Below are 24,555 nucleotides of genomic sequence, written 5' to 3'. Positions count from 1 at the left end.
TCAGAAGAAGAAAAAAGGAAAAGAAACAAATCTTAATAGGATAGACCTCAAAAATTTTATTCATGCAAGAGGCAGTAAAATTAAGCTTCTGTCAAAGCTAATTTTAATGAGACTTCTGAGCCCTGAAATTATGACTGTTGAATTGCTTAATCCCTTTTTCCTCTCGAGTGCATGTGAATGAGTGCTCCTCCTCCTCCACAACGGCCAGTGGAAACAGGCATTCAAGAGAAAGCAACAGCTCTGACACCCAGTGCTGTACCCAGATCCATGGCTTCAAGATCTTCTCCCCAACGGGAAAAGCCCTGGATGGAAGGGAATTAATGCTCAGAAAGCTTCCTAATGAAGAGCCCTGCTGCTGAAAGAGTCCATACCTAATGTTTACTGAAGAGAAAGGCAATGGACGTTGGGGAAAGACCTCAAGGAAGGTCTCCTTCAGGCAAGTTCTTGTGATCAAAACTGAGCAAGGGAAAGACCCTCATGGCAAAGAGGTTACTCTTCTGGTGGTAGCATCCCTGCCCAACCATGGCCTGGAGAACCTTCAACGACTATGCCATCTGTGCGGATCCCTTGTGCTGTTGGAGCTGAAAGGAGACTCCCCTTTTCTCCAGGTTTCCCCAGGAACCAAAGACTTCAGGACCACTTTAGCTTCCCTACGCAAAATCTGTCCATTTGCCCTACTTCATGGGCCTTTTGGAAAGATCTGCAAGGTAAGAAATGTCCTCCTGGGTCAGAGCAATGGTGTCTCCAGCCCAGTACTCTGCTTCAAACCATGGCAGCAAGAGATGCTATAGAGAGCTCATGACCCCAGTCGCTGCCTGCGGTCCGTGCCCTCGTGCCCCACAGCACCCAGTCCCTGTGTTAGGGGTCACAGCAGGGAGATGTCCTCCAAGGTACCCACTTCAGAGATGTTTATGGACTGGTTGCCTTGAATTTGTTTAGTCCCTTCCTGAACATGCAGCAATATCAGCCTCCACAGCTTCTCATCGCAACAAATTCCAGAAGTTTTCTACCCACTGTACACCTCACTTCTTCCCCTCCCCTCCAAAAAAAAAAAAAAAAAAAAATTCACCTGGTCATCAGCCGTTCCTTCTGGCCTGATATTTTTCAAAACACTTGCAAGTAGGGGCACCGAGCATGTCTCCTTGCATCTCAGGGGAAACCTTCCTTGCTAAAGGCAACAGCAATCTGGGAGCAAGGTGGGGATGAAGTCTCCTCCGGGCTCTGGCTCCCAAAATCTCTGTCTCTTCTCATGCTCACCTGACAGAGAGGATCTGAGGAGCACAGAGCAGCACCAAAAGCATCTGGCCAGCCAATTACCAGAAAACGAGCTGACCGTAAATTCCCAGTAACGACGTCAGCTGCTCCTCGGCCAACGCACAGCTGCTGGAATTTCAGATGCTTTCGTGCAAAGGTTCTTCCAAACACAGCAAAGGCTGTTGAAGCGGCCGCAGAGTTATGCGGCTTTTTATATTCTGGCCCGTGCCAGCTGGATGCAGGAGGTGAGGGATGTGTGAGCTCATAGGTGAATGGAGGTTATTCACATCTGGCTTCAAAACCTGGATGAAATATCTAAGGAGAGAGATTCTGCTCCCAATTTGGTATTTCGTGCAGCACACGGTACAGTACAACCCTTGTCTTAAGGCAGATCCTTCTGCACTTTCTATCCCGGTGCAGAAACTGGAGCTCCAAAACATGCCCAGGAGCAGCGACAGCCCATGAGGCTGGTGAGATGAAACAGTTTAACACGGTTTGCTCTCAAACACACACCCTGACTTGACATACATTAACACCCCGTAATCTTTAAAGAAAGTTCTCTTAGGCTGCCACCTCCTCCTTTTGAGATAAATCGATTAAAACCTCAGACTACGAGCAAGGTCTCGCTGACATACAATTCATACTTTACCCTACCGCGCGGTCCAAAAATGCCAGGCAGAGCGGTAAGATCGAGATCAACTGGAGAGCTTCAAATCCATCCCACCAGCGGAGCCAGATCAGGAGTAAAATTGCTGCCGGCGCACTGTGGGTGGCATTGCTCCTCATTCAGGTACTGATGAGTCAGACTTGGCTTCGTTATCATTGCAATCAGCTCCTACCAGTGAAGCTGCAAATGAGATTGATGTCAAGGATCGCATCCATCTGCAACACCACGAGCTGCAAGCTTCAAGGTCAGGATGAACACAGCAACATAACACCTGGGACATCCCCTCTGCTCTTCTGCATCTTACAGGAGATGAAAACTCACCCCTCCGCTGCCACTGCTAAGGTCCCACTCATTATTTTTGGGGTGATTTTAGCAAGTTCTGAACAAAAAGATGCCACGAGGCCACAGCACGTAGACTGCCAAGCTAAAGAAATCCTGGCTAGCTGACCTGTGTCCCTAAAACCAGAGGTGTGGCTCGCGTTGGAAAGAAATATCATGCCAAAAGAAGGAGACAATCAAGGAACTGGTGGCAGCCTTCCACCAGATAACCTGTTCCGGAGGACATAGGTGCTGAGGGATGCTGAAGTTCGCAGACATCAAATTGTGATGTTTTGTTTCATCTTCGATAATTGGAAGACATTTTGCAGACCCATGTTTGGTTCTGGGTCGCAGGGTTACTGATGTCTGAGATGCAGAGATCTGCTCCATCTCTACTGGGAGCCATGGTCACGGTGGACCAGGCATCTCCACACCTCCTGTGTTGAACAGAGCAGGCAGGGAGGGTCCCTTCACCTTGAAGGGGAGATTTTGGGGGTGAGAGGGCATTTAAAAGAAGCTCTCCAGAACAAAAAGCCATCTCCAAGTTATTACAGCATGCACCATCCTAGTTTGTCTTTTGAGGCCAGGAGGTGAAGCATTTGGTGCACATGGTGCCCAGACTAGACCCTGCTTGCAAACATGGAAGCTCAACGTGATGGTGGTCGGGGAGCTGCCAAAGGCTATGCTGCACTAATTGTGGAAATGATGAAGCATTGAGGTCAGCACGACATGTGTGTTGTCATCAAAAGCACAGAGACGACAGGCTGTGACGCTGCATGTCATTTGACATTTGCTGAAGGTGCCTCTCCCTGAAGCTGTGATGTCTCGAGGGAGACAAGGGTCAAAGATGCCACCACCACATCTGGGACCAGGTGAGGGGGGGGATTGGTTCTGCAGCGAGGGTCCACGTCCCCGGGAGGTGGAAGAGGGACAGATCAGGGAGCATTTCCCCATCCTAGTTGGACTCGACATGCTGAGCCTTGGCTTGTAGAGCCAAGATTTAATCCTTGGTCTTTCCGAAAAATAAAACCGGTCTCCTTTGCCTGTTCATTTTCCTGCTGAAACCTGGAGCCTGGTGTGGAGAAAGACCTCTGCAAGAAGCTGAAGGTCCTGCCTGGAGCAAGTTGGAGTGCTGTGACATCTGTCCAGCCTACAAAACCAACAGCAGCTCAAGACTTGTCCTGCTTCCGTGCCAGACCAGGGGCTGGTTAGCTGGGGAGAGTTGGCTCAGATTTGGGAAACAGCTTAACTACAGGCAGCAAATCCCTCTGGGGAAGCAAATGTTTCTGTCCAAACTGAGCAAAAATATCACATTCCTTTTGCCGCAGGAGCATGGAAACTTGTCAAACCACGCAGACTCGCGGCAATCAGACTCAGACCCATAAAAGCAAAGATCTACATGGTTTCAGAAAGGAGCAGTCATGGGGGCTGAAAGCTTGCAGACCTTAAAGCTTGCAGGCCTTCAAGCTTGCAGACCTTAAAGCTTGTAGACCGTCAAGCTTGCAGACCTTCAAGCTTGCACACCTTCAAGCTTGCAGACCTTCAAGCAGCACCACCAGGACGATGCCTCTGCAGACAAAGGTCCTCCTGGTGACCTAGACTCAGATGTGCCATCAGCTATGGCATGAAAGCCCCATGAGCATGATATGGCATGTAAAGAACTGCACAGATCGCTACCCAGACTTTGCTTAGGCCTTGCTTTAGCCCCAGCAAATAATCATTTTAGTGTAATCCTGGGAAATCCTTAGTCGTGTGGAGCCTGGAAAAGCCCTGCTTGAAGATACAAACCCTGCAGCCGTGGTTCAGAGGCACAGCAAGCTGTGCAGGGTGCAGGCAGACCGATGCTCTCAGGAGGCGAAGAGCCTATTTGCCTTTTCAGTGTAACTAAGGTCCTTTGATCATCCCACCAACTTCAGCAAGACCAACAGCAAAAGCCACCCTACGATTGATGCCCATGCACGCCGAGCTGCGTTCAAGCACAGGTCAAATATGTGCCGGGCTGCAAAGTCCCACCAGCAAAATCCTTTTGCTGCTTCGTTCCCGCAACAGTGGGGTCACTGCATAGAAGAGCACAAGTAAACTCTGCTCCACCATCTACATTTAGCTAATAGGCATGAAAAGCAGCTGCCCTAAGTCACTGGATAGAGACAGGTATTGCAGAAAGCACCTTAATCATAGAATGGTTTGAGCTGGAAGAGACCTTTAAAGGTCATCTAGTCCAACCCCTCTCCAATAAGCAGGGACATTTTCAACTAGAACAGGTTGCTCAGAGCCCCATCCAACCTGACCGTGAATATTTCCAGGGATGGGGCATCGACCACCCCTCTGGGCAGCTGGTTCCAGTGTTTCACCACCCTCATCGTAAAAAATTTCTTCCTTTTAATCCAGTGGCTCTGTTAGTCTGACCTTTGTCAAGCATAATTCATAAGGCGTTGGCTTAAAAACCTTGAAAAAATAGCTTACTTGGGGGGCAGGCAAAGGGTAGGGGACAAATGCTCCATTCCATCGCTGCCCATGCAAAGCTGGGCTAGCAGGAATCTAACAAGGCTCCTGCTTAAATATTAAATAGCTGGCAAGCCTGCCCCTGGCTCTCCAGCAAGCTCCACGCCTGCTGCTTCCAGCAGCTATTCATTTATTCTGAAATCTCAGTGAGTGACTTTTAATGACCCCCTGAAATTCAGCTTGTCTTGGAGAAGCAAGCACAGCCGGCTCGGCCACCCCCGGGTTTGTGCAACCACCGCCCCGTTCTCCCGCAGATCCCTGCGGAGATCCCCTGCTTGGCTCCCACCACGCTGCCTCCGGGCATCGGCATTGGCTCCAGCCCGAATCTTTGCTCTCCCTGCATCTCGACGGGCATTCGGCGGGATGGATTCGCTCAGCCATCAACTCCGTCTGAGCAGAAACCTCGGCGGAGACGGTCCAGACATGCCAGAGGATCCTGAGTTAGTGTGGACGGGGATAATTACTGCTGATGGGAAATGAAACCCGTTTGATTCAAGATGAAGGCAGGTTATGAAATGGAAGCTGGATGGGGAGGGGGATTGCTGTTCTCCCCAGCTGTGCTTGTCCCCTCCCATGAGCTGGTGCGATGCTGGGCATGGTGGATGTGTCACACTGGAGAAATGTGTGTGCCTTAACCCATGCTGTCCGGATCTGCATGGAAAACCAATTGATCCCTTGCTCATCTGCCTTATCCATGGAAAAAATCTGGGGAGAAAGGGTGAAGGAAAGAGCCTCGCAAGTACCTGGGGGCCTGGCAGCAGAAAAGCATCTCTGCCCAAATACCCCAGCAACCCTGGCTGCAAGGGAGCTGGAGCATCTGTGAAAGCTCCTCTGGATCATCCCACTTACACCCAAGTACACTACAGGAACAGCTTTAAACAGCTCATCACATCTAAATGTGGGCTGAGATCTGCGCTGACACCCAATGGCTTGAAGCTCACCACTTTGGTCTTTTAGCAGCGGAGAAAGCGACCCTAAATGTCCGTCCTGCTGGGAGAAGAGCTCTCACCACTCCACTCCCACAGCGTGCACCCAAGGTATATTTGGGTATATCTCACCGCAGTTGGGGCAAAACAGGAACCAAGAGTCTGCCCCGTCCTTGGAAGTGTTCAAGGTCAGGTTGGACGGGGCTCTGAACAACCTGGTCTAGTTGAAGATGTCCCTGCCTATGGCAGGGGGGTTGGAGTAGATGGTCTTTAAATGCCCCTTCCAACCCGAACCATGGGATGATGCGATGAAAATGCACACTTTCCTGAGGTTAAAATACCTTTCCTCTATTGAGGGGTCCTCCTGATACCTGAATGGCCTGTCTCCATCTCTGCTAGATGCCAGCATCTGCAGCACCCCCCATGGCTGTGGGGACAGACAGACAGACAACACTGATTATTTTTGGGGGGAGAAAAAGCACCTTCCAAATCCTGATGTTAAGCCCAACCCAGGAAACAAGGCTCTGTAAGGCTGGATGTGAACCTAGACACAGCTTGGCACAGGTCGGTGCTGCCCGCTGAGCCATAGCTGGTCCTTCAAAGCCTTCTGCTCGCAGCAGGATCCGAGCAGGAGGAAGGATGGTAGGAAACCAAGCGACGGCTCTGCCTGGAACACACCTCCAGGTACGGGGTGGGATGAGAGGGAAGGTCAGAAATAGCACAAGGGAGGACAAATGCCACATTTGCACAGGCGGCACAAAACGCACATGCTTTGAAAAAGACTCGGGGAAATAATAAGCCCTGCAACTGCTGTGAATCACTGTCCCCAGCAGGACTGAACGCATGGGCAAAGCTGACACCTATTTATCGTTTCTCCAGCTCGCCGGGCTCTGAGCGGGGCTCAGCATCAGACCGGTGCTGGGAGCTGATTGGAGGCTGTTTTTGGCAAGATCTCTGTAGCAACAGCTCCATCAGCTGTGGCTGCAAACAGCTCTCCAGTGCTTTTCGCCTGGCATGGGCATGTTGCCAAAACCACCCGTCCTCGGTGACTGCCGAAATCACCAAAGGGATGGAGGAGCATCCCAAAAGGGGCACGTGGAGCTTGATCCTGGCACCTGGAACAGAGGGAATGAGCCAGCAGCAATCGTCACCCGATGCTTTCAGTTTCATGGGTGCTTGACGGGACTAAGTGGGTGTTTGGGGGATGGTGCAGGAGGGAGGGGGATGATTCAGAGGGGTTGGGGGTCCCCGAGCCACAATCTGCCGATGCACACCCCTTCCCTCCCTCTTGCTGCTCTGCTGACGTCCCAAGCACAGCCCTGCTGATGCTGCAAGTCCGAATCCTCCCCTAGCAGAGCATCACGCCTGCTTCCCATGAACCAGGTGGCTGGAAACCATCGAGCATCTCTGGGGGATATCTACTCGCTCCCAGAGCAGAGGCAGAGTGCACCACGGCACCGCGTGGAAATCCTGCTGCCGCTGGTAGGCTCAGCTGGCGATTTTGTTTTGCTGTCATATTCACCCCCTCCCAGGAGACCCGATGTATTCCCGGAGCTCCCTGGGTGCAGGCAGAGTCAGACCAAAGTGCGGGATTACCTGCACACCCGCGCCTGGCCCAGGAAGGCTCTCCGAGCATCCCTGCCTTTGCTACTTTAAAAACTATAAGCACAAGCTCCTGAAACATTAGCTCTTGAATAAACCCTGAGTGTGGGAGCACACTCCTTACCAGGAGATAAATTGGAAGATTAACGACTTTTCTTCCTTCTATTTCTGTCCCAATGCCAGTAGTGCCCTGCCTGGGGGGGTGCAGCGGTACCCTCCATACCAGGGGGTTGAAGAAGTGCAAAAGACATTACAGGCACTGATTTTAGCAGTCCCAAAGCCCAGCAGTCCCACACTTCTGTCTTCACATCAAGCTTACTCCAATGATTAGAGCTGCATTCAAGTTGCATTGAAGAGATCAAAGCCCTCAGAGCAATTTTGTCAGGCTTCAAGGAGCTGACCCATTGCTGTCTGTACTCCTTCCAGCCTAACCTCCTCTGCAGAAAGAAAATTGGCATTGCTACAGCCCGGCTGCATCGAGGAGACCTCTGCAGACAAGAAAATGATCCTGTTAGTTTGTCATTACCGTTGCCTGCCTTTGTGCCGCACAAACAGGAAGCAAAGTGGGTTTTTTTCACAGCAAAAGCCCCTACAAACTCAGCTTGCCCTGGCTTACCAGAAGCTAAGGCTCTGCGCTGATTTTGGGAAGAAGCTCTAGGACAACCTACATAAAAATGAACAGTCACATAAAAGGTTGCAGTGATAGCACCTCTCACTGTTGGGTGCAAAGAGGAAGCAAAGAGGTCCTCCTCCTCCTCCTTCACTGATTTAGTTAACATAGTACCAAAGGCCTATTATTCTGCTTTAAAGGAGCCTAAATCAACGATCGGTCAGTTTGAGCGAAAACTGAAGCAAGGCAATCAAGGAAAAACACTTTCACAGGTGGGTTTCCTATGATGTTCCCACCAGACTTCACTGGGGTGGGCTGAGAGCTTCAACCAACCTCAGCCAAAGGCTGCTGTCCTGCCCCAAAAAAGGACGGAGCAGAAGGGAACATACACTTGTTCTTCAGCAGCCCCTGATTGCTTACACATCTCAACACAGCTCGCCATTTAAATCAAGACTCAACCAGCTGCAAACTGAGCTGCAAGCACAGGTACATTACAAGTTGCTCTTCTGCCCCGGTTGCAGAGATGTAGGTACCAAACCACCACCATGGGTTTCCCATGAACGTCTGCAGAAGTGCTACTAGATAAAAGCAGCACCTTAAAAAACTCCTGAATTCTGCTGGTATGGGGATAGTCTAGAAAGCTCAATCCAAATTAGTTTCCGGAGGGGAGGAGGGAGATGGCATTGAGGGCTTGCACAGACATGGATCTATGGGGACTGAATTGCATGCCAGAAGTCCTGATGGGTAAAATCATACCCAGAAATTGGCAAGAAGCTGATCACAGAAAGCAAAACCTGCTCTAACCAAAAGGCTGACTGGTCCTGCTACAGCAGTGCTGCTTCGGTATTGGAAGGCTGCCCTGAGGTCTCCCCAAAAACCTCTTCTCTAGGCTAAGTCAGCCCAGCTCCCTCATCTTCTCCTTACGCATCATGTGCTCCAGCCCCTGACCATCCTGGCGGCTCTCCACTGGACTCAAGTTTATCGAGTTTTTCTTGTCCTGGAGAGCCCAAAACTACATGCAGTTGCCCAGCTGTGGTCTAATGAAGAATAATTGCTTCCCTTGATCTACCAGTTATGGGCCTGGTGCTACAGCCTAGGATGCTACCAGCCTCCCTTTCTACCAATGCACGCTGCTCACCTGCATTTAGCGTAGAGCTCCCCAGGACTCCTGGGTCCTCAGCAGACCTGTTACCCAGCCAGCCACTGCCTAGAGAGGGTTAGTCCATCCCGACTGCTACATCTGGCCTTGCTGAGCTTCAGGGGGTTCTTCCCAGCCTGTCCTCACTCCTCCAGGTCCTCCTGAATGTCAGCCCTGCCCTCAAGCACAGCAGCTTGCCTGCAGACGAGGGTGACTTCTGTCTCCTCTGCAGGTTATTGATAAGGATATGGATCAGGATAGGTCCCAGGATGGGCCTGGAAGGAGCTTCCCTTGCAGCCAACCATCAGGTTGGGTATGAACCATTATCCACCACCCTCTGAGCCTGATGATCCAGTTTTTTACCCACCTAGTAGTGTCCCTGTCTAGACTCTAATGTCCCAACTTGGACACAAGCATGCCATGTGAGATACATCAAACACCTTGCTAGAGTCAAGGCAGATGCTCCCATCATCCAGATATGTAGTCATATCATCACAGACAGCAATCGCGTTGGTCAAGCATAATTCACCCTTGGTAAATCCATGCTGGCCATTCCCAACCACCTTTGCGTCATCCATGCCCACAGAAACGGCTTCCAGGAGGACTCATTCCACGATCAAGGTAATGCTGACCAACCTTTAATTCCCTAGAGCTGTGGGCAGGTTGCTTTTCCCTTGGCTGCCACCCTTGCAGATGCCACCATACTCCTGCTAATGCCACCCTCAGCTTGGCACTCCCTTGAGTAGCCCCTTCCTTCCCAACCCAATCATTTCTTTGCTACCCCCTCAGCTGCCTTCTATTAAAAAAATCCTGGCAAACATGGTCAAAGCCTGCGCCTCTGCAAGAACCAAGTTGAAGACCAAAAGAGACATAAGGAGACATATTTAAACCAAGATGAGCACTGGTTCGTCACAACTTGAGACAACTGGCAAGATTATACAGAGCCCATCTCTCCACAGCAGCGAGGTTGTACATCGTCTGTACCAGAGACGCACACTACATCTTCCTCCATGTGCTCTTCCTTCCATGAAAAGGAGAGGAAACCATGGCAGGGCTGGTACAACCGTAAATTCAGCAATATCCCTTTCTATTTTGTAGGTGGACAAACAGGTGAAGCAAAATCCTTACTCAAGACAGTGTGTTTTAAGTCCTTTCAATATATTTCCCTTTCCTCCAGCTTCTGTTGGAAGGCTAAGCAGCACTAAGGTTCTGTACCCAAATCCCAGTCCTGTTTAAGTTGTACTAAATGATGTACTTAAGTCAATACACTTAGCTCTCTGGGCCCATTTTTTTTACGAGAAGCAACCTAACCTTCCTTTAAAATTAAAAATCGCTGTAAGTCAGGCTCTGAATTTGCCCCTAGAGTCAGTTAAACTAAACCAAACTAAGAGCCCTTCAATTCTGGATGGCAGCAGTTGAGCAGGTGTTTAATGTGGTCCAACTGATGCACCAAAAATGAATTCAAATCATTGCTGAGCGTCTTCACATTCATGCAGACGATCAAATTATTGCAAATATGTCAAGACATCCTTATGCCACACCGTGTGCTCAGCAGGAGCTGCCCGTGCACACTTCACCCCACCATGTGCCCTTGATATTGTGACTTTGAGGGCTTTGCCACATTTAGAGACAGCAGTACTGCTGTACAGGAGCACTGCGTCCAGCTCCGGGGTCCTCAGCACAGGACAGACATGGACCTGTTGCATCAGGTCCAGAGGAGGGACACGAAAATGGTCCGAGGGCTGGAACACCTCTGCTATGAGGAAAGGCTGAGAGAGTTGAGTTGTTCAGCCTGGAGAAGAGAAGGCTCAGGGGAGACCTTATTGTGGCCTTTCAGTACTTAAAGGGGGCTTATAAGAAAGACAGAGAATTTTTAGCAGGGCCTGTAGCAATAGGACAAGGGGTAATGGTTTTAACCTAAAAGAGGGGAGATTCAGACTACACATAAGGAAGAAATTTTTTACGCTGCGGGTGGTGAAACACTGGACCAGGTTTGCCCAGAGAGGTGGTCGCTGCCCCATCCCTGGAAACATTCCAGGTCAGGTTGGACGGGGCTCTGAGCAACCTGATCTGGTTGAAGATGTCCCTGCTCATGGCAGGGGGGTTGGACTAGATGGCCTTCAAATGCCCCTTCCCACCCAAACCATTCAATGATTCTATGATTTGCATTAGACTAAGGTGCGACAAAAATGCTTTATGGATTATGCTAAATGCAAACAAAATGGTTATTCCTCAATAAATGTCAATCTGAATGCTTATTCCAGAAAAAGGAGGCCCTGTAATGTGTTAGTCTACCTTGAGAGACAGTAAACATCAACATGGTCTTCTTACTGCAATGGGAAGAGATCTCTCCACTAACCCCAGATCTCTGTGGCTCTTCAAGGAAGCCTGAGGCTGCAGCTTAGAAATCTTGACTTTCAGATGCTGGAGCTATGCCAGAACAACCCCATGCACTGACAAGCCTGGTGCTTGTACCAGAACGGGCTCCAGAAAAACACGTCGAGCTCTTGCAGCTCCAGCCCCTGTTGCCTGCCAGAGCTGGAGGGATGCTCACAGCCTGACAGTTGCTCCTGAGCCGGACGCTGCCCTGATCAAGGAAATTAAGACAGCTTAATAAGGGGAGGGGAAAAAAAAAAATCAAATTAAAATGCCACAAGATGAGTGGCTCCCATCCTCCTGCACCAACCCCCACATCACCTGCCCAAACGCAGTTGGGACCCAGGACTCCGGACTAATCCCCTAATGGGGATCATGACTAATGGGATCTTGTACATGCCTAATTATGCTGGAGCCAGATTCCAAAACTGATTGCCAAATGTCCTTTATGACAATTGCTAAGATGAATGCCTGGGCGAGTTTTTCAACATGCTACCGAGATACAGCAGGTGCTGCTAAAGGCTCCCAACATTTGCTGTCCGGTGAGGCTGCACTGCTTCATCTCAGCACACGCAGGGCACACGCACTGCAAGGTCCATCGGCTCCGGTACTCGCAACACCCACATTTCCCCAGCACGATACCGATGGAACCCTTGGTGGGCGCAAAAAGGAGCAGTGAACCTCAAAACTGTAGAAAGTATCAGGAGCAGGAGCACCAACGCCAACCCTGGAGCGTGAAATGTCAGTAGCTGCTTCTGTTCTGTAGTGACGTACGAGGAGGACCAGCAGCACATCTGGAGGAGCGGCACATCTGGTGCCGCCTCTCACCGGAGCTGGCGGTGTTTGCAAAGGGCAGCTTTGCATTTTTTCCCAGTGGGAGCCCTCTCCCAGTGTGGACCTTCTCCCACCTGGGGTTGAGGATACTTCAAAGGTGATTTTCCATTAATACCCTAAACTGTGGATTGCAAAAGCTCCGGTATAGACACAGGTTTGCTTCTGGCAGCTTTAGCATGGGAACCTCTGGCAGAACAGCAACCATCTAATAAATTAAAAAAAAAAATAATTAAGCATTTTTTTCCCCCTAGAATAGGAAGTGGCACCATTTCACAGTGGCTCAGAAAGCAGCATTGCTTTTATTTTTAAAATAAGGGAAAGTGACTTGACTGAAATAGCACAGCTCGATGGCAAAGCCAGGAATAGAAATGAAATCCCAGCGCCTAATCCTCTGTTCTAATCATTGGCCTGCAAGGCTTCATACTCTTAATTACAGCCACTGCTTCTAATAAAAGTTAAAAGATGGTTTTCTTTGCAGTTATGTAAACTGTATTTTGGGTCTGACAATCTACGTAAGCACTTGGCTGCATTAGACAAATATCCGTCTAATCCGAAGTCCTGTTTTGCAGCGGGCAGTAGAGAATTCAAAGAGAGGATATTAAAAAGAAACAGGACCGAGCGCTTTGTCCTCGATTTCATCTTCCACCCTAGCTTAGAGCAAGAAATGCAAGATATGAACATTTTTCTCTAAAATATTTGAGAATGGTATGAGGAAGGTGAGTTAAATCTTGAGATGTTGTTAACTTTACACTGGAAATGCATTTTCCGCTCACAGTTGGCACCAAATATCCGTGTACTTTTTCAGATGGTTCATCAACCAAGAGCTTGGCTCACATCATTACCGCTTTGACCGCAATAAGCACGCAGGAGCACGGTGAGTGAATGCAAATTAATGGAGGAGTCCGTGACACCCATCAAGAAGATGGGTTTCTGAACAGCATCATGTTAAACATTTCATCTGGGGTAAAACCCACCCGGTCAGGTGAGGTGAGACCTGGCACGGCCGGCACCCGCGCGCCTGAGGCACTGGCAAGGGGGAAAGAAAATTGAAGCCAAAAGAAGTCGAGTGAGACAGTCTTCCAGCTGGGGGAAATCAAATATCCAGACAAAAAGGGGATGCTGAGAGATCACAGCTGGAGAAGGTGTATGACTGCAAAGATGTCTGTCATGCTCCGGCTGACCAAGGGCATTGCTGCTCCCTGCCAGGCAATGCCCCATCCCGGGAAACATTCCAGGTCAGGTTGGACGGGGCTCTGAGCAACCTGATCTAGTTGAAGATGTCCCTGCTCACTGCAGGGGGCTTGGACTAGATGGCCTTTAAAGGTCCCTTCCAACCCAAACCCTTCTGTGATTCTACGATTCTATGAACTTCTCTAGACCCCTGGCCAGAGGAGCCAACACCAACCACAAAATCCACCCAGAAGTGGTTCAATGCTTGAGTTTCTGGTAACAAGGCGAGCAGAAGCACCTGTGAAACCATTAAATCTTCTCTCAATATTTAAGAGAAGGCTGCAATTGTTGGTCACCTACAGTAGGTGATCACAAAAGGCCACTCACCCAAACATCCACATGGATACCCAGCATCAGAAACGCAGGTTAACCAATTGACTTCCATGATCCTCATGACCTGCTTAGAGGTGCTGTGAAAAACGTAAATAAAGGCATGAATAGAATAGAATATTTCTGTTTGAAGGGGCCCACCACGATCATCTAGTCCAACTGAGTTGCTCTTTGACCAACATTCGGAGAAATCCATGGTGATGCCAAGCATCAGCAGATGAGAATCTCACTGGGAAAGCAAGAGTGCTGGGCTTTTGTCATGACATGGGTGGGAATGACCCCAGCTAAGTCGATAACAGGGATAAAACAAGACAGGAAGACCTTGGAAGACAGTGAATTTGGGAGCTCGGCTTTGTGTGCAGCCTCCGTGCAAAGCGCAATCTGCTTGCAGCATGTGAAAGCAATGGAGAAAGACGCATGACCTGGAAAGTGATTTCCTGCAGAGAGCTCTCGGCTTTAATTACAGTTTGAAAGCCCATTCCCACCCTGCCTCCCATGCTGCAGATGAAGCTGCCTGTCTCCCTCCAGCCCCGATGGTTCTAATTAGTACCCTCCCCAGCATCATGCCTTACAAGGTTTGTGAAATTTAGGATCTCATGGAACCAGCAGAAGAGTATGAAGCCGGAGGGCTGCCTGGTAACCATTAAACCAAAAACCTTCAGAGCAACGCAGCTGTGATGGATTCAGCTGTTTGAAATGGACTGCCTGAAGGCTGTTGGGTGGAAAAGGGAGTTGGAGCCCCAGCTCCTGCTCACCTGGACGCTGGACTATCCCATGTCCTGAGGACATGAATCCTTTTATTGGGCAAGGTGTGTCCCAACAGAAGGGGAAAAGGGGAAGCGAGAGGACACAGGAGAGCAAAGCAAAGATGCGCTGCACCTATTAGCAAAACTATATTGACCTTCTTCTGCACTCTGTCGTGGAGGCCAAAGCAACAGCAGTTTGGAGCAGGGCTACGTAAAAGCCCTCAAGGTGGCCCTAGAAGCCCATGCCGTGGTCTGCTGGTGCACACCTGGCAGCAGGTCGAGGCTGTGGTCAAAGTGGCATCCGTTGAAGGTCACCGCCTCGGATCTCCCTGGGTTCATTTAATAAGGTGGAATCTGACATCTGCTGAAAAATAACCCAGTGACCTCCTCTGCAAGGCTTATGGGGGAGGAGGGAAGAAAGAAATGAGCACGGAGAGGGAAACAGCAGGGATGTGGCTGTTCTGCTACAGGCAGCAAATAAGAGGGAAAAAAAATAAAATCTCCATTTCAATAATACCTACAATTTCCTCAAACTTTCCCTTCCCCAGGCTGGCAGCATCCCTGTAGCAGTGAGTGGGATTCCTCTGAGCCTGCTCTGAGGGCAGGCAGAGCCCGTGCCAGATCTCCTGGCCACCGCAGCCAGGGGGGACCTCGTTCCCTGACCTCCTGCTCTGCCCGTCGGCTGTGCGCATGAATGCTTGTACAAAACACCCTGTGGATAAAACACCAGGAAGAAAAGGATTTGCAGTGCTATGCTGTGGCCTGGGCATGGGATGATGTCCCCGCAGTGCTGGGGACTGGCAGGGCAGAGGGCTTCCAGACCATCCTCTTCGCCCTTCAGTGACGGGAGGGATGATGCAGCTATTTAGGGCTGATCTAGATCAAGTTAAGGCAGACTATCTGATGCGGTAACAGCAGCCAGGGAGCAGACTCCAGGCTTCAACAAATTCCTCCTAATTTCTTTTCCTGCAGTGGAGCAAAAACTTCATGGAATCATCGAATGGTTTGGGTTGGAAGGGACCTTCAATGCTCATCTAGTCCAACCGCCCTGCCATGACCAGGGACATCTCCCACTAGATCAGGTTGCTCACAGCCCCGTCCAACCTGACCTTTCAACACTTCCAATGATGGGGCAGCCACAGCTTCACAGGGCAACCTGGTCCAGGGGTCTCACCACCCTCAGCATAAAAAATTTCTTCTTTATGTCCCATCTAAACGTATGCTCTTTCAGTTTAAAACCGTTGCCCCTTGTCCTAGTAAAAAGTGTCTCTCCATCTTTCTTAGAAGCCCCCTTTAAGTATCGAAAGGCCACAAGAAGGTCTCCCCGGAGCCTTCTCCTCTCCAGGCTAAACAATCCCAACTCTCTCAGCCTTTCTCCATAGCAGAGGTGTTCCAGCCCTTGGACCTTAACCCAGAAGAAGCTCCTGACTCCAGGCATTCACTCCAAGAGTCAGTTGGGAGCACACATCAGAAAGGAGTGGGTCGATACGGCCACTGAGAACCCAGCACATTCTTTGGAAAACTTAGTTATCTCAGCATTAAATATTGACCAAGCTTTATGGACTTAACCTATAAAAACATTGTTTAAGCCATGGGTGGCCCCATTCCAACCTCGGGATATTGGCAGTACCAAGATGCCCATTTGTAGATGAACACACCATGGAGGTGTGAAGGACACCAAATGCTGTTTCAGAACAAGTCCTTCCATGGCAGGCATGCAGAGGAGAAGCCTGTGCTTTCAGAGGTCACTTTGGCTGCTTGTGGAGGATTTTCTAGATCTCAGGAGCGGCCGCTCAGGAAACAGAAATGTTCAGTCCTCTGCTACCAGCAGATGGAGAAGGCAACAAGGAGCAGAGCTTATTGCCAATATCAGAAATGCCAAAACGGCGTTCCTGGAGCTACGTGGGTTTTATATGTATCCTCCACACCCTTCCTCTGTGGGAAGCCCTCAGCGCTTGGGTTCATCAGCTGAAAAGGGACAAGTGCCACCCGAGTTGCCCACTCCAGCAGTGACAGTCGCAGCCCTCCTCTGCCCGAGCTGCCTGTGCCAATACATTGAAATAACCCTTCTTCGACCTCAAAGCAGAACAGTTTGTCAAGTTGTGGTTTTTAAAAGATGGCAACCCAGAAGGAAGCCCATCCTACAAACCCTGCCTGAACCTGCACCGAGGCCAGGTCCATGCAAGAGCTCGCAGCCTGTGCAGCCACTGGCAGCTTTCTGTCCTGGATGGAGTACTAAATCGAGCAGAACCACTTGCTCTTGGCACAGGGATGCAGCGGGCTCGTGCTCCCCTTCCCACCATGTCGCTGGTCTGCCGGTGTGATGTTGACCCATCTGCAGGTGAGCTCCTTGACACCCAAGCCTGGAGATGGAAAGGAACGTGCGCAACGTAGACAGCACTGGCAGCATCCTCACACCAGGCATGGACATGTCATCCAGCTGGGAAAATCCTACCTTTGGGTGAAGAAATGCTCTGAATTTCATGCACTACGCTACTGCTGGAGGCAAGATGTTGGGAAGGAAGGTCTTTGGGATCTGCTCAATGCTGCAGCCCTGCTGCACAGTTTTCTGAAGCAACCCCACGTCCTTCCTCGGTTTCTCTTCACAGCAGAGGCTTGTTTTTGAGGAGGGCTGAGAATCCCTGCAGGGACCTGGAAAATCCCCATGCAGCAGATGCTGCAGAGACTTATGTCATTGATCCACCTGCGCTCCAAACCCAAGCACGGCAGGTCTTCCCAACGCCTTCAGAAGAAGGATATAAATTGAGAGAATTGCAAACAAAATTGCGGTTTTGTTAACTCGAGGCACTGAGAAACAGCTCCCTGGACACTCAAACCACACTTTTTCTAGGTTGGAGCCATCTTTTAAACCACAAAGCTGCTTTTTTGGGCTCTTGCAGTCAGAAAATGGCTGCTGCCTGTACCAGGGAGAAGAGTTTGTGTTTTAAAGCCGTACATTTACCTGCAGCTACCCTGTTCCGCCCGAGACACCTGACAGTACCCATTACCATCACGCCTCGGCCCCAGACAGCTCTGGCGCGTTTCAGGGATTGGTTTGTAAGGGAATACCCCTCAGCTATTTCAGCTCAGCTACACTTAATCCAGGAAGATTTAAGTGCTGCGTTTTATCTTCTCCAATATCACGCCAGGCTTCAGAATCGGGGAAAGACATGCAAGAAAAGTGCAAGTCTTTAGAAATAAATTAAGCACGATTTCACAGCAGATGGGACTTTGGTAAAGACCCCCTATTCTCAAAGAGTCCTACATGGTGGTCCAAGGAAAGCTCTCCTGATGGTCGAGGAAGGTCCACCTGCTTGTCCTTCAAGTCTCCACTTGTGACCCCCCCCGGTGAGGCAGGGGCAGAGATGCTGCCTGCTGGTGGCACAGCCAAGTCCTCTGTGGGCGCCTGCACAAGCTCCTCCGAGCAGGTCCTCTCTTCCCCCCCCGCTCCGAAGCCTTCTCCAAGGATTTTGAGCAACGGGAAGACTCTGCACGGACCAATAACCACAGACACTTTCAGACAGTGTAGAAAAACCCAGTGACCTGACATAAAAGCCAGCCGACGTGCCGGCTGCAGCCTGCGCAGAAATTTCACAGCTGTCATGTTATGCTTTGTAGAAAAGTTACCATTTTAAGACAAGCGAGGCAAAGTCTAGGGCAAGGCAGCATAAGCAAGAAATTCCTGCCGGGAAGTGCTCTACCTTTGCTGACCACCAAGACAAACCTGCCATTAAGATCCCGAAGATGAGCAGATGCCAGCTCACTGAGTTAAGACAACACTGCAGCGCTTCCTACCACGGTCTCTGGAGCCGGATCCAGCTGCTAATTATAGCTACGTGCAAATCCCATCTCACTACAGCAGCGTAAAGCAAGTCCAGCGAGACCCAAGCACTTGGCAACAGCACATTCCCTGCGGATGCGGGGGCTGACGGCATCCCCGACCTACACACGTGTGATGGGACGAGCCCCAGCTTGGTCCACTGCTGCACCGAGGACATGAGGAACGGACTCGGAGCAGCCTCCACCATCTCCTACCAAACCAGATGCTCTGGTTCCTCAGTCCTCCTGTCACCGCAGGGAGTGGGGCACCTCTGAGTGTAAACTCCAAGGAGATCGGTTGTTCAAGACTTGCCCACTTCCCCTGACCTCCCTTATAAGACCAGACGAGTTCAGGAGGGAAATACTCAGCCAAAAACCTTGCTGAAATGATTACAAGACTCAGTGTTAAGAAACTTGAAGCAGGAGGTTCCACCAGACGACCTCCAGAGCTCCCTTCCAGCCTTGGTTCTTCTATAAGAAACAAAACCAAGAACTGGAAAAACATCTTTTTAAATTGTCCTACCAAGGAGACTTCAACCATGTCTCTGGTTGAAGGTGATGACTCAACCTGCCCCACACCACCCTGTCTTCTAGATCCCTCCCCAGCCTCACAAATAATCCCCTTCTATTCCTCCTTTTGATGCAAATGGAGTATTTCCAGTCACCACCTCCAACACACCACGTGATGGCCCAGATCCATCCTCATCTCAGGGTTGTTAGGGTCAAGGCTCAGAAACACCAACCGCCCCACACAGAGGTGACCCCGAATAATTGCCCCCCCCCAATATTGCCCGTATTGGCCCCATCTCAGGGTCCCTCCTTGGCTGCCCATGGACACAGTAAGGCTCATACGCAGCCCTGGGTGCTGAGAGACCAGTGGTCCCAGGAGGGATCTCCAACACCCTGGAGCCCCACAAGTGCTTGAGCAGCCCCCAGCAGGTCTGGCCTTGCCAAAATCAGCCCTTGAAGGTCATCCCATCCCTGGACTGCCCCATCCCTGGAAACATTCCAGGTCAGGCTGGACGGGGCTCTGAGCAACCTGATCGAGTTGAAGATGTCCCTGCTTATTGCAGGGGCGTTGGACTAGATGACCATTAAAGGTTCCCTCCAACCAAAACTGTTTTATGATTCTATGATCCCTACAGCAAGGGGCTGCAGCAGTGCTCTTCATCGAGGAAGACTGAAATAAAGCAGTTTGACCCTCATCTTCCATGGCTAGTGTTTATACACCCACCAGGTCAAAGCCATCTCTTCAGTGGGCAGACAGCCACGCAGCCTCAGAGGTGTCACCAAAAGCAGGGCTGGAGGTGTCTTGGAAGATCATGTAAGCTCAAGATCTGGCTCACTGTCAGTCAAAATTTCACATCTGCTCACCCAGGGCACCCATAGTGGTATATAATTTAATGCTTATAAGCAAAAGGTGAGGGTGAAATAAAAAAAGCTTTGTTCACAGGGTCACTGAGAGTCAGCAACTGTCTGACCTCTGCTGAGTGGCTTCCTATTCATGCCTCAGGTATAAAGAGGCATGGTACTTACTGCTTTCTTCTGCAGCAGTTTTCATGTCTTCAGATATTTTAAGCCCAAGAAACGCCTGGTTTGTCTGCACTGTAATGCTCCCTGCCTGAAGCAGCTTTCCTACGTTTTAAGACTCGGACAGGTACAGAACAAGTATATTGTATAAAAATATGTATTTTTTCAGCTTGTGCCTGGAACTTGCTCGTGGTCAGAAACCAACACTAAAACGCAGACACCCTGAATGCTGAGGAGCTTGAGGCACAAACGCCTGAACTGGCTCTGCCCTTTGCAGCTGCTATCGCCGCAATCAAAAATCAATTTTTAATTTGCACAGCTCATGTTCGGCTTATCTGTCCTGGGCCTGAGATCATCAGCCACTTCTGGAGACGAAACCTCTGCATCCCTGGAAGCTTTTCCGCATATTGGCATAAGCAAGCCTGCCTTCTTCATCCGTGCTTCGCTACAGAAATCTGGATAAACCCCCCTCTGGTCATCCAGCTATGGGCCATCCCCAGGGCCGTGGACCAAACACCCCATCACAGCACCCCTGGTAGGTACCTCCAGCAGCGTGCAGAACCTGCATGTCAGCCTGTGCTTTACCCACTTCCACACCCATTCCACATGGATTTAACCATTTGCTGGCACTACACCGGTGTTTCTGCAGCTTCCCATCTGCCCCATCCCTGGTGGAAGTGTCGCACCTACCGGGCTGAACAACATCTCCCCTTCCCTTCAGTTAGCTGCAGCAAAGACCATCCCATTTCTGGTGAGAATAAAGTTGTTTTTTGCAGGCAGACCTCCCTTGTGGCAAGAGCTGCGAGGATGCGTGGCAGCGACAGACCACACTGCAGCATCCTCAACCCCTCCAAGTGTTTCTCGACGTTCGGAAATCTCTCCCTTAATGGCCTCCAATGACCTTGAGGTCTCAGCAAAGCCTCCCAGGTTTTCCAGCACGCCCAGTCCAGCTGTCAACAAGGGAATGTGATTTTTTTTTCCAGCTGGGACACAGGGGTCAAGAGGCTTTAGTGTGCTTCCACTGGAGTGGGACACTGCCACGGTTTGGCTGAGCTGAAGGGACAGAACTGTTGTGTCACCTCCAGGGATGCAGGTGAAAACTGTCCACTGAGCAGGAATATCTGCTCCCTCTAGTGGCACCTGTTTTTTTTTTAATTTTTATTTTATTTTTAAAGCTAGGAGACCTGGTATTTGCTCTCTGCCAGCCCCCGGCAAGGCCGAGACTACGAATTGCTGGGGCTGAAAGGACACACAACCCTCCAGCTGCCAGGAACAAATCCACCTCATGGCTGGCTTTCTCTTCTCCGCTAGCAGAAGGTTTCCACGGGTTAAGCCTTTCTATTTGAGAGCCCAGGTGCAGTTGTCCCTCCTCCCACCCTACCCAGCAGCTTTGCATCCCATAATACACCTGCCTAGCCCAAGCACTGGAAAAGGAGAGAGAACGTGTGGGTGGAGGACACGAAGGATTAGTGACCTGCAGTGTCCATGCGAGCTTCGGCGGTCCAGCATGCAAGCACTATGGGGAAGGGACCTTCCCCCAGGAACCCACTGATCCTGCACGTGTTCCTGCAGCAAAGCCCAGGGAGATTAAAGCCTACCCACCCGATCCCTGTTAACCCTTCATGCTGCTTTGGGAACAAGCTCCTGCTTCACCAGCTGTATCCTGGGTTGCATCCAGAGCAGCGTGGCCAGCAGGTCCAGGGAGGGGATTCTGCCCCTCTGCTCTGCTCTGGTGAGACCCCCTGGAGCACTGCGTCCAGCTCTGGGGTCCCCAGCACGAGACAGACACGGACCTGTTGGAGCGGGTCCAGAGGAGGGACAGGGAATGGTCCGAGGGCTGGAACACCTCTGCTGCGAGGAAAGGCTGAGAGAGTTGGGGTTGTTGAGCCTGGAGAAGAGAAGGCTCCGGGGAGACCTTATTGTGGCCTTTCAGTACTTAAAGAGGGCTTCTAAGAAAGACGGAGAGACTTTTTAGCAGGGCCTGTAGCGATAGGACAAGGGGTAATGGTTTTAACTAAAAGAGGGGAGATTCAGACTAGATCTAAGGAAGAAGTTTTTTACGCTGAGGGTGGTGAAACACTGGACCAGGTTTGCCCAGAGAGGTGGTCGATGCCCCATCCCTGGAAACATTCCAGGTCAGGTTGGACGGGGCTCTGAGCAACCTGATTTGCTTGAAGATGTCCCTGTCCTACATGTCCCATCTAGTCCAACCCCCCTGCCATGAGCAGGGACATCTTCAACTAGATCAGGGTGCCCAGAGCCCCGTCCAACCTGACCTGGAATGTTTCCAGGGATGGGGCATCGACCGCCTCTCTGGGCAACCTGGGCCAGTGTTTCACCACCCTCATTGTAAAAAATTTCTTCCTTATGTGTAGTCTGAATCTCTCCTCTTTTAGTTTAAAACCATTACCCCTTGTCCTATTGAAGCTCAGGGCTCGGTATTTTTGGGGATGGGCAAGCAAAGACTGACTTAAATAGCTGACAGCGTACCCTGAACAGACCCAGCTAGACCTGGCCACCGCGGGCTGCCGTGTCCGCCTGCAGTGAACGATGACAGCCAGCTCACCCAGCACCCTTGTGACTGAAGACCAAAACTATCTACCTCTCCAAACAGCACCCGCCTTGTGAGGAAAGATGCCATCCCCACACTCAGCGATTTTATCAGAGGATCTTCCAAGAGCTCAGGGAGATGAAGCCTCCCCTCACGGGATGGACGCGCGGAGGCAAGGCTGCGTCTGAGGTCCCACATGAAAGCACTTGCTGAGCTGGGAGTTCCTGTTCCCGTCCTGCGTGGCCGTGAGATCACCCGGCCGCAGTTTCTGTGCGCCAGCTGTAAGGAAGCAGAACTAGTTGCGAGCAGAAATTGCGCTGCCGATCGCTCGCCAGTGACACTGTTGGGTTATTAACATTGTAAGAGGCGTCGTTTAAGAGGATACAAATATATTAAGTAATGAACCGTCTGATTTGCAGCTTGCAAACCATAAAAGCACGGAACAAAGCACACAGAGCAGTGACGCAGACGTCTCAGTACGTTGCCCATATGCAGCTGGACCTTAGAAACTGAGCACTAACTCACTGCTCAGTTTGAAGCTTCTCCTTCACAAGAGAAATCCACTCTGCTTGCTGCTCCATAGACCAGTGAGACAACCTATGGTTGCAGCATGAATCATTCTGCCTTGTCAGGGAGATCTTATCCAGGGAAATTATTTAAAACCACACCATTCTCTAAAACCATGTATTTCAGAGGACAAGAAATTATTTCTCTAATGTACCTTTCTGGAGGTAACATCTAAGTTGCCCCTAACGAGGAGAAGGACCTTTCACAGATGTTTTTACCTCTTCTTCCTGTAAGTGGTTGTTTTATGGAGGAGCAAACCCGCTCTCTAAGACTTGGAGCAGAGACCCATGAGCAATCTAGCTAGAGGAGCCATCCACAAAATACCCCTGCACAAGAGAGAGAAAGAGCTGCAGGACAAGGGCTCTGCTCTCTGCTCTCCCACAGCATTGGGAGACCATCAGGTTATCTGAACTCACAATTTTACTGCACCAACCCATCACCAAGCTCAGTCGCACACGCCTGTCATGTGCCGGCAGAGCCAACTTTGCTTTTACCTTTCCGTTTCTTCTTTCACTACGGCATACTGGGTTGACTGACGGCTTGACCTCTGCTCCTGCACCTTCTCGCTGCCCTCCAGCTCCTGCTCCAGGGAGGAACTGGTGCTGCCTTCCCTGCTGACATTGCTGCTCCTCCCGGGGCTGTTCTCCGTGGAAGCCCTCGGCGACTCCGTGTTCTGCTTCAGGGTCTGCAGCTTGGCCAGAGGGATGATATCGCAGTTCTGCGGCCGGTGCCACACTGTCCTCTGCGTGGTGGCATTGTAGTAGTAGAAACGGGAGGTGTTGGGGTCAAAGAGCTCCCACCACTGGTTTTCATTCGTGCGTTTGATCCGCACCCCAGCGGGGGGGTCCCACACACACTCCCCCGTGATGAGGTTGGCGTACATGCGCTCCCGGGTTCGAGGCTCGATGATTTCCACCCATTCCAGCCTGAAGGAGAACAAACAGAGAGAGAGAGAGAGACTTCAGCTAGATGATCTTTAAAGGTCCCTTCCAACTCAAACCATTCTATGATTCGATGATTCAACGCTTGCAGCAAGCGCTCGCAGCATCTGGGGAAGCAGGATGGAGAAGAAGGGCGGCTTGGGTGGGGACAGCAATTCTTTCTTCCTCCCCCCACCGATGCCGAGTCCTGCAGCACTATTTACACTAAACAGAGTATTTGCAAAGGGCTGCAAACCAGTCCCTGGTTTTCAGCTCCCAGGGGAATTCAGCGAGTCTGCAAGCCAGCTAAAACACACGCGGGGATTACAGGACCCCAGCGTTCGCCCCAGCTCATGGCTTCCACCCCGAGCCCTCCGCGTTTTACAGTCTGAACTCTTCGGGGCACAGACCTGGCGGGTCCTCGGCGCAACGTCGGCAGCGAAGGGTGGGGGGGAGGCAAGAGACCAGAGGGACAGAGCCCAGCCAGAGGCACCAACCTGGTGATGAACTTACTTCTTCTGCAAGACCACCCCACAGCTCTGCGCTGCCGCCCAGACGACCAAGCCCGGCAACATTTGCCCATCCAAGACTTGAAGACGATGGCTTTCAACCCCCTTCAGCCCAGGTGAGGCAGC

The 24,555-nt window shown here is 50.8% G+C and overlaps 1 protein-coding gene across 4 annotated transcripts in view; it reads right to left on the bottom strand.

Annotated features, from left to right (window-relative positions):
* Positions 1-24,555, bottom strand: part of ARHGAP39 (Rho GTPase activating protein 39) — a 149,064-nt gene that overhangs the window by 38,812 nt on the left and 85,697 nt on the right. For all 4 annotated transcript variants that reach the window (XM_075024118.1, XM_075024120.1, XM_075024119.1 and 1 more), the window contains exon 2: positions 23,495-23,926. In XM_075024118.1, coding sequence (XP_074880219.1) covers positions 23,495-23,926 — 432 coding nt within the window. The remainder of the gene's footprint in view (positions 1-23,494; positions 23,927-24,555) is intronic.

Source organism: Buteo buteo, chromosome 3 (genome assembly GCF_964188355.1).
Source record: "Buteo buteo chromosome 3, bButBut1.hap1.1, whole genome shotgun sequence".
Lineage (NCBI taxonomy): Eukaryota > Metazoa > Chordata > Aves > Accipitriformes > Accipitridae > Buteo > Buteo buteo.
This window is presented reverse-complemented; position numbering and strand designations above follow the sequence as displayed.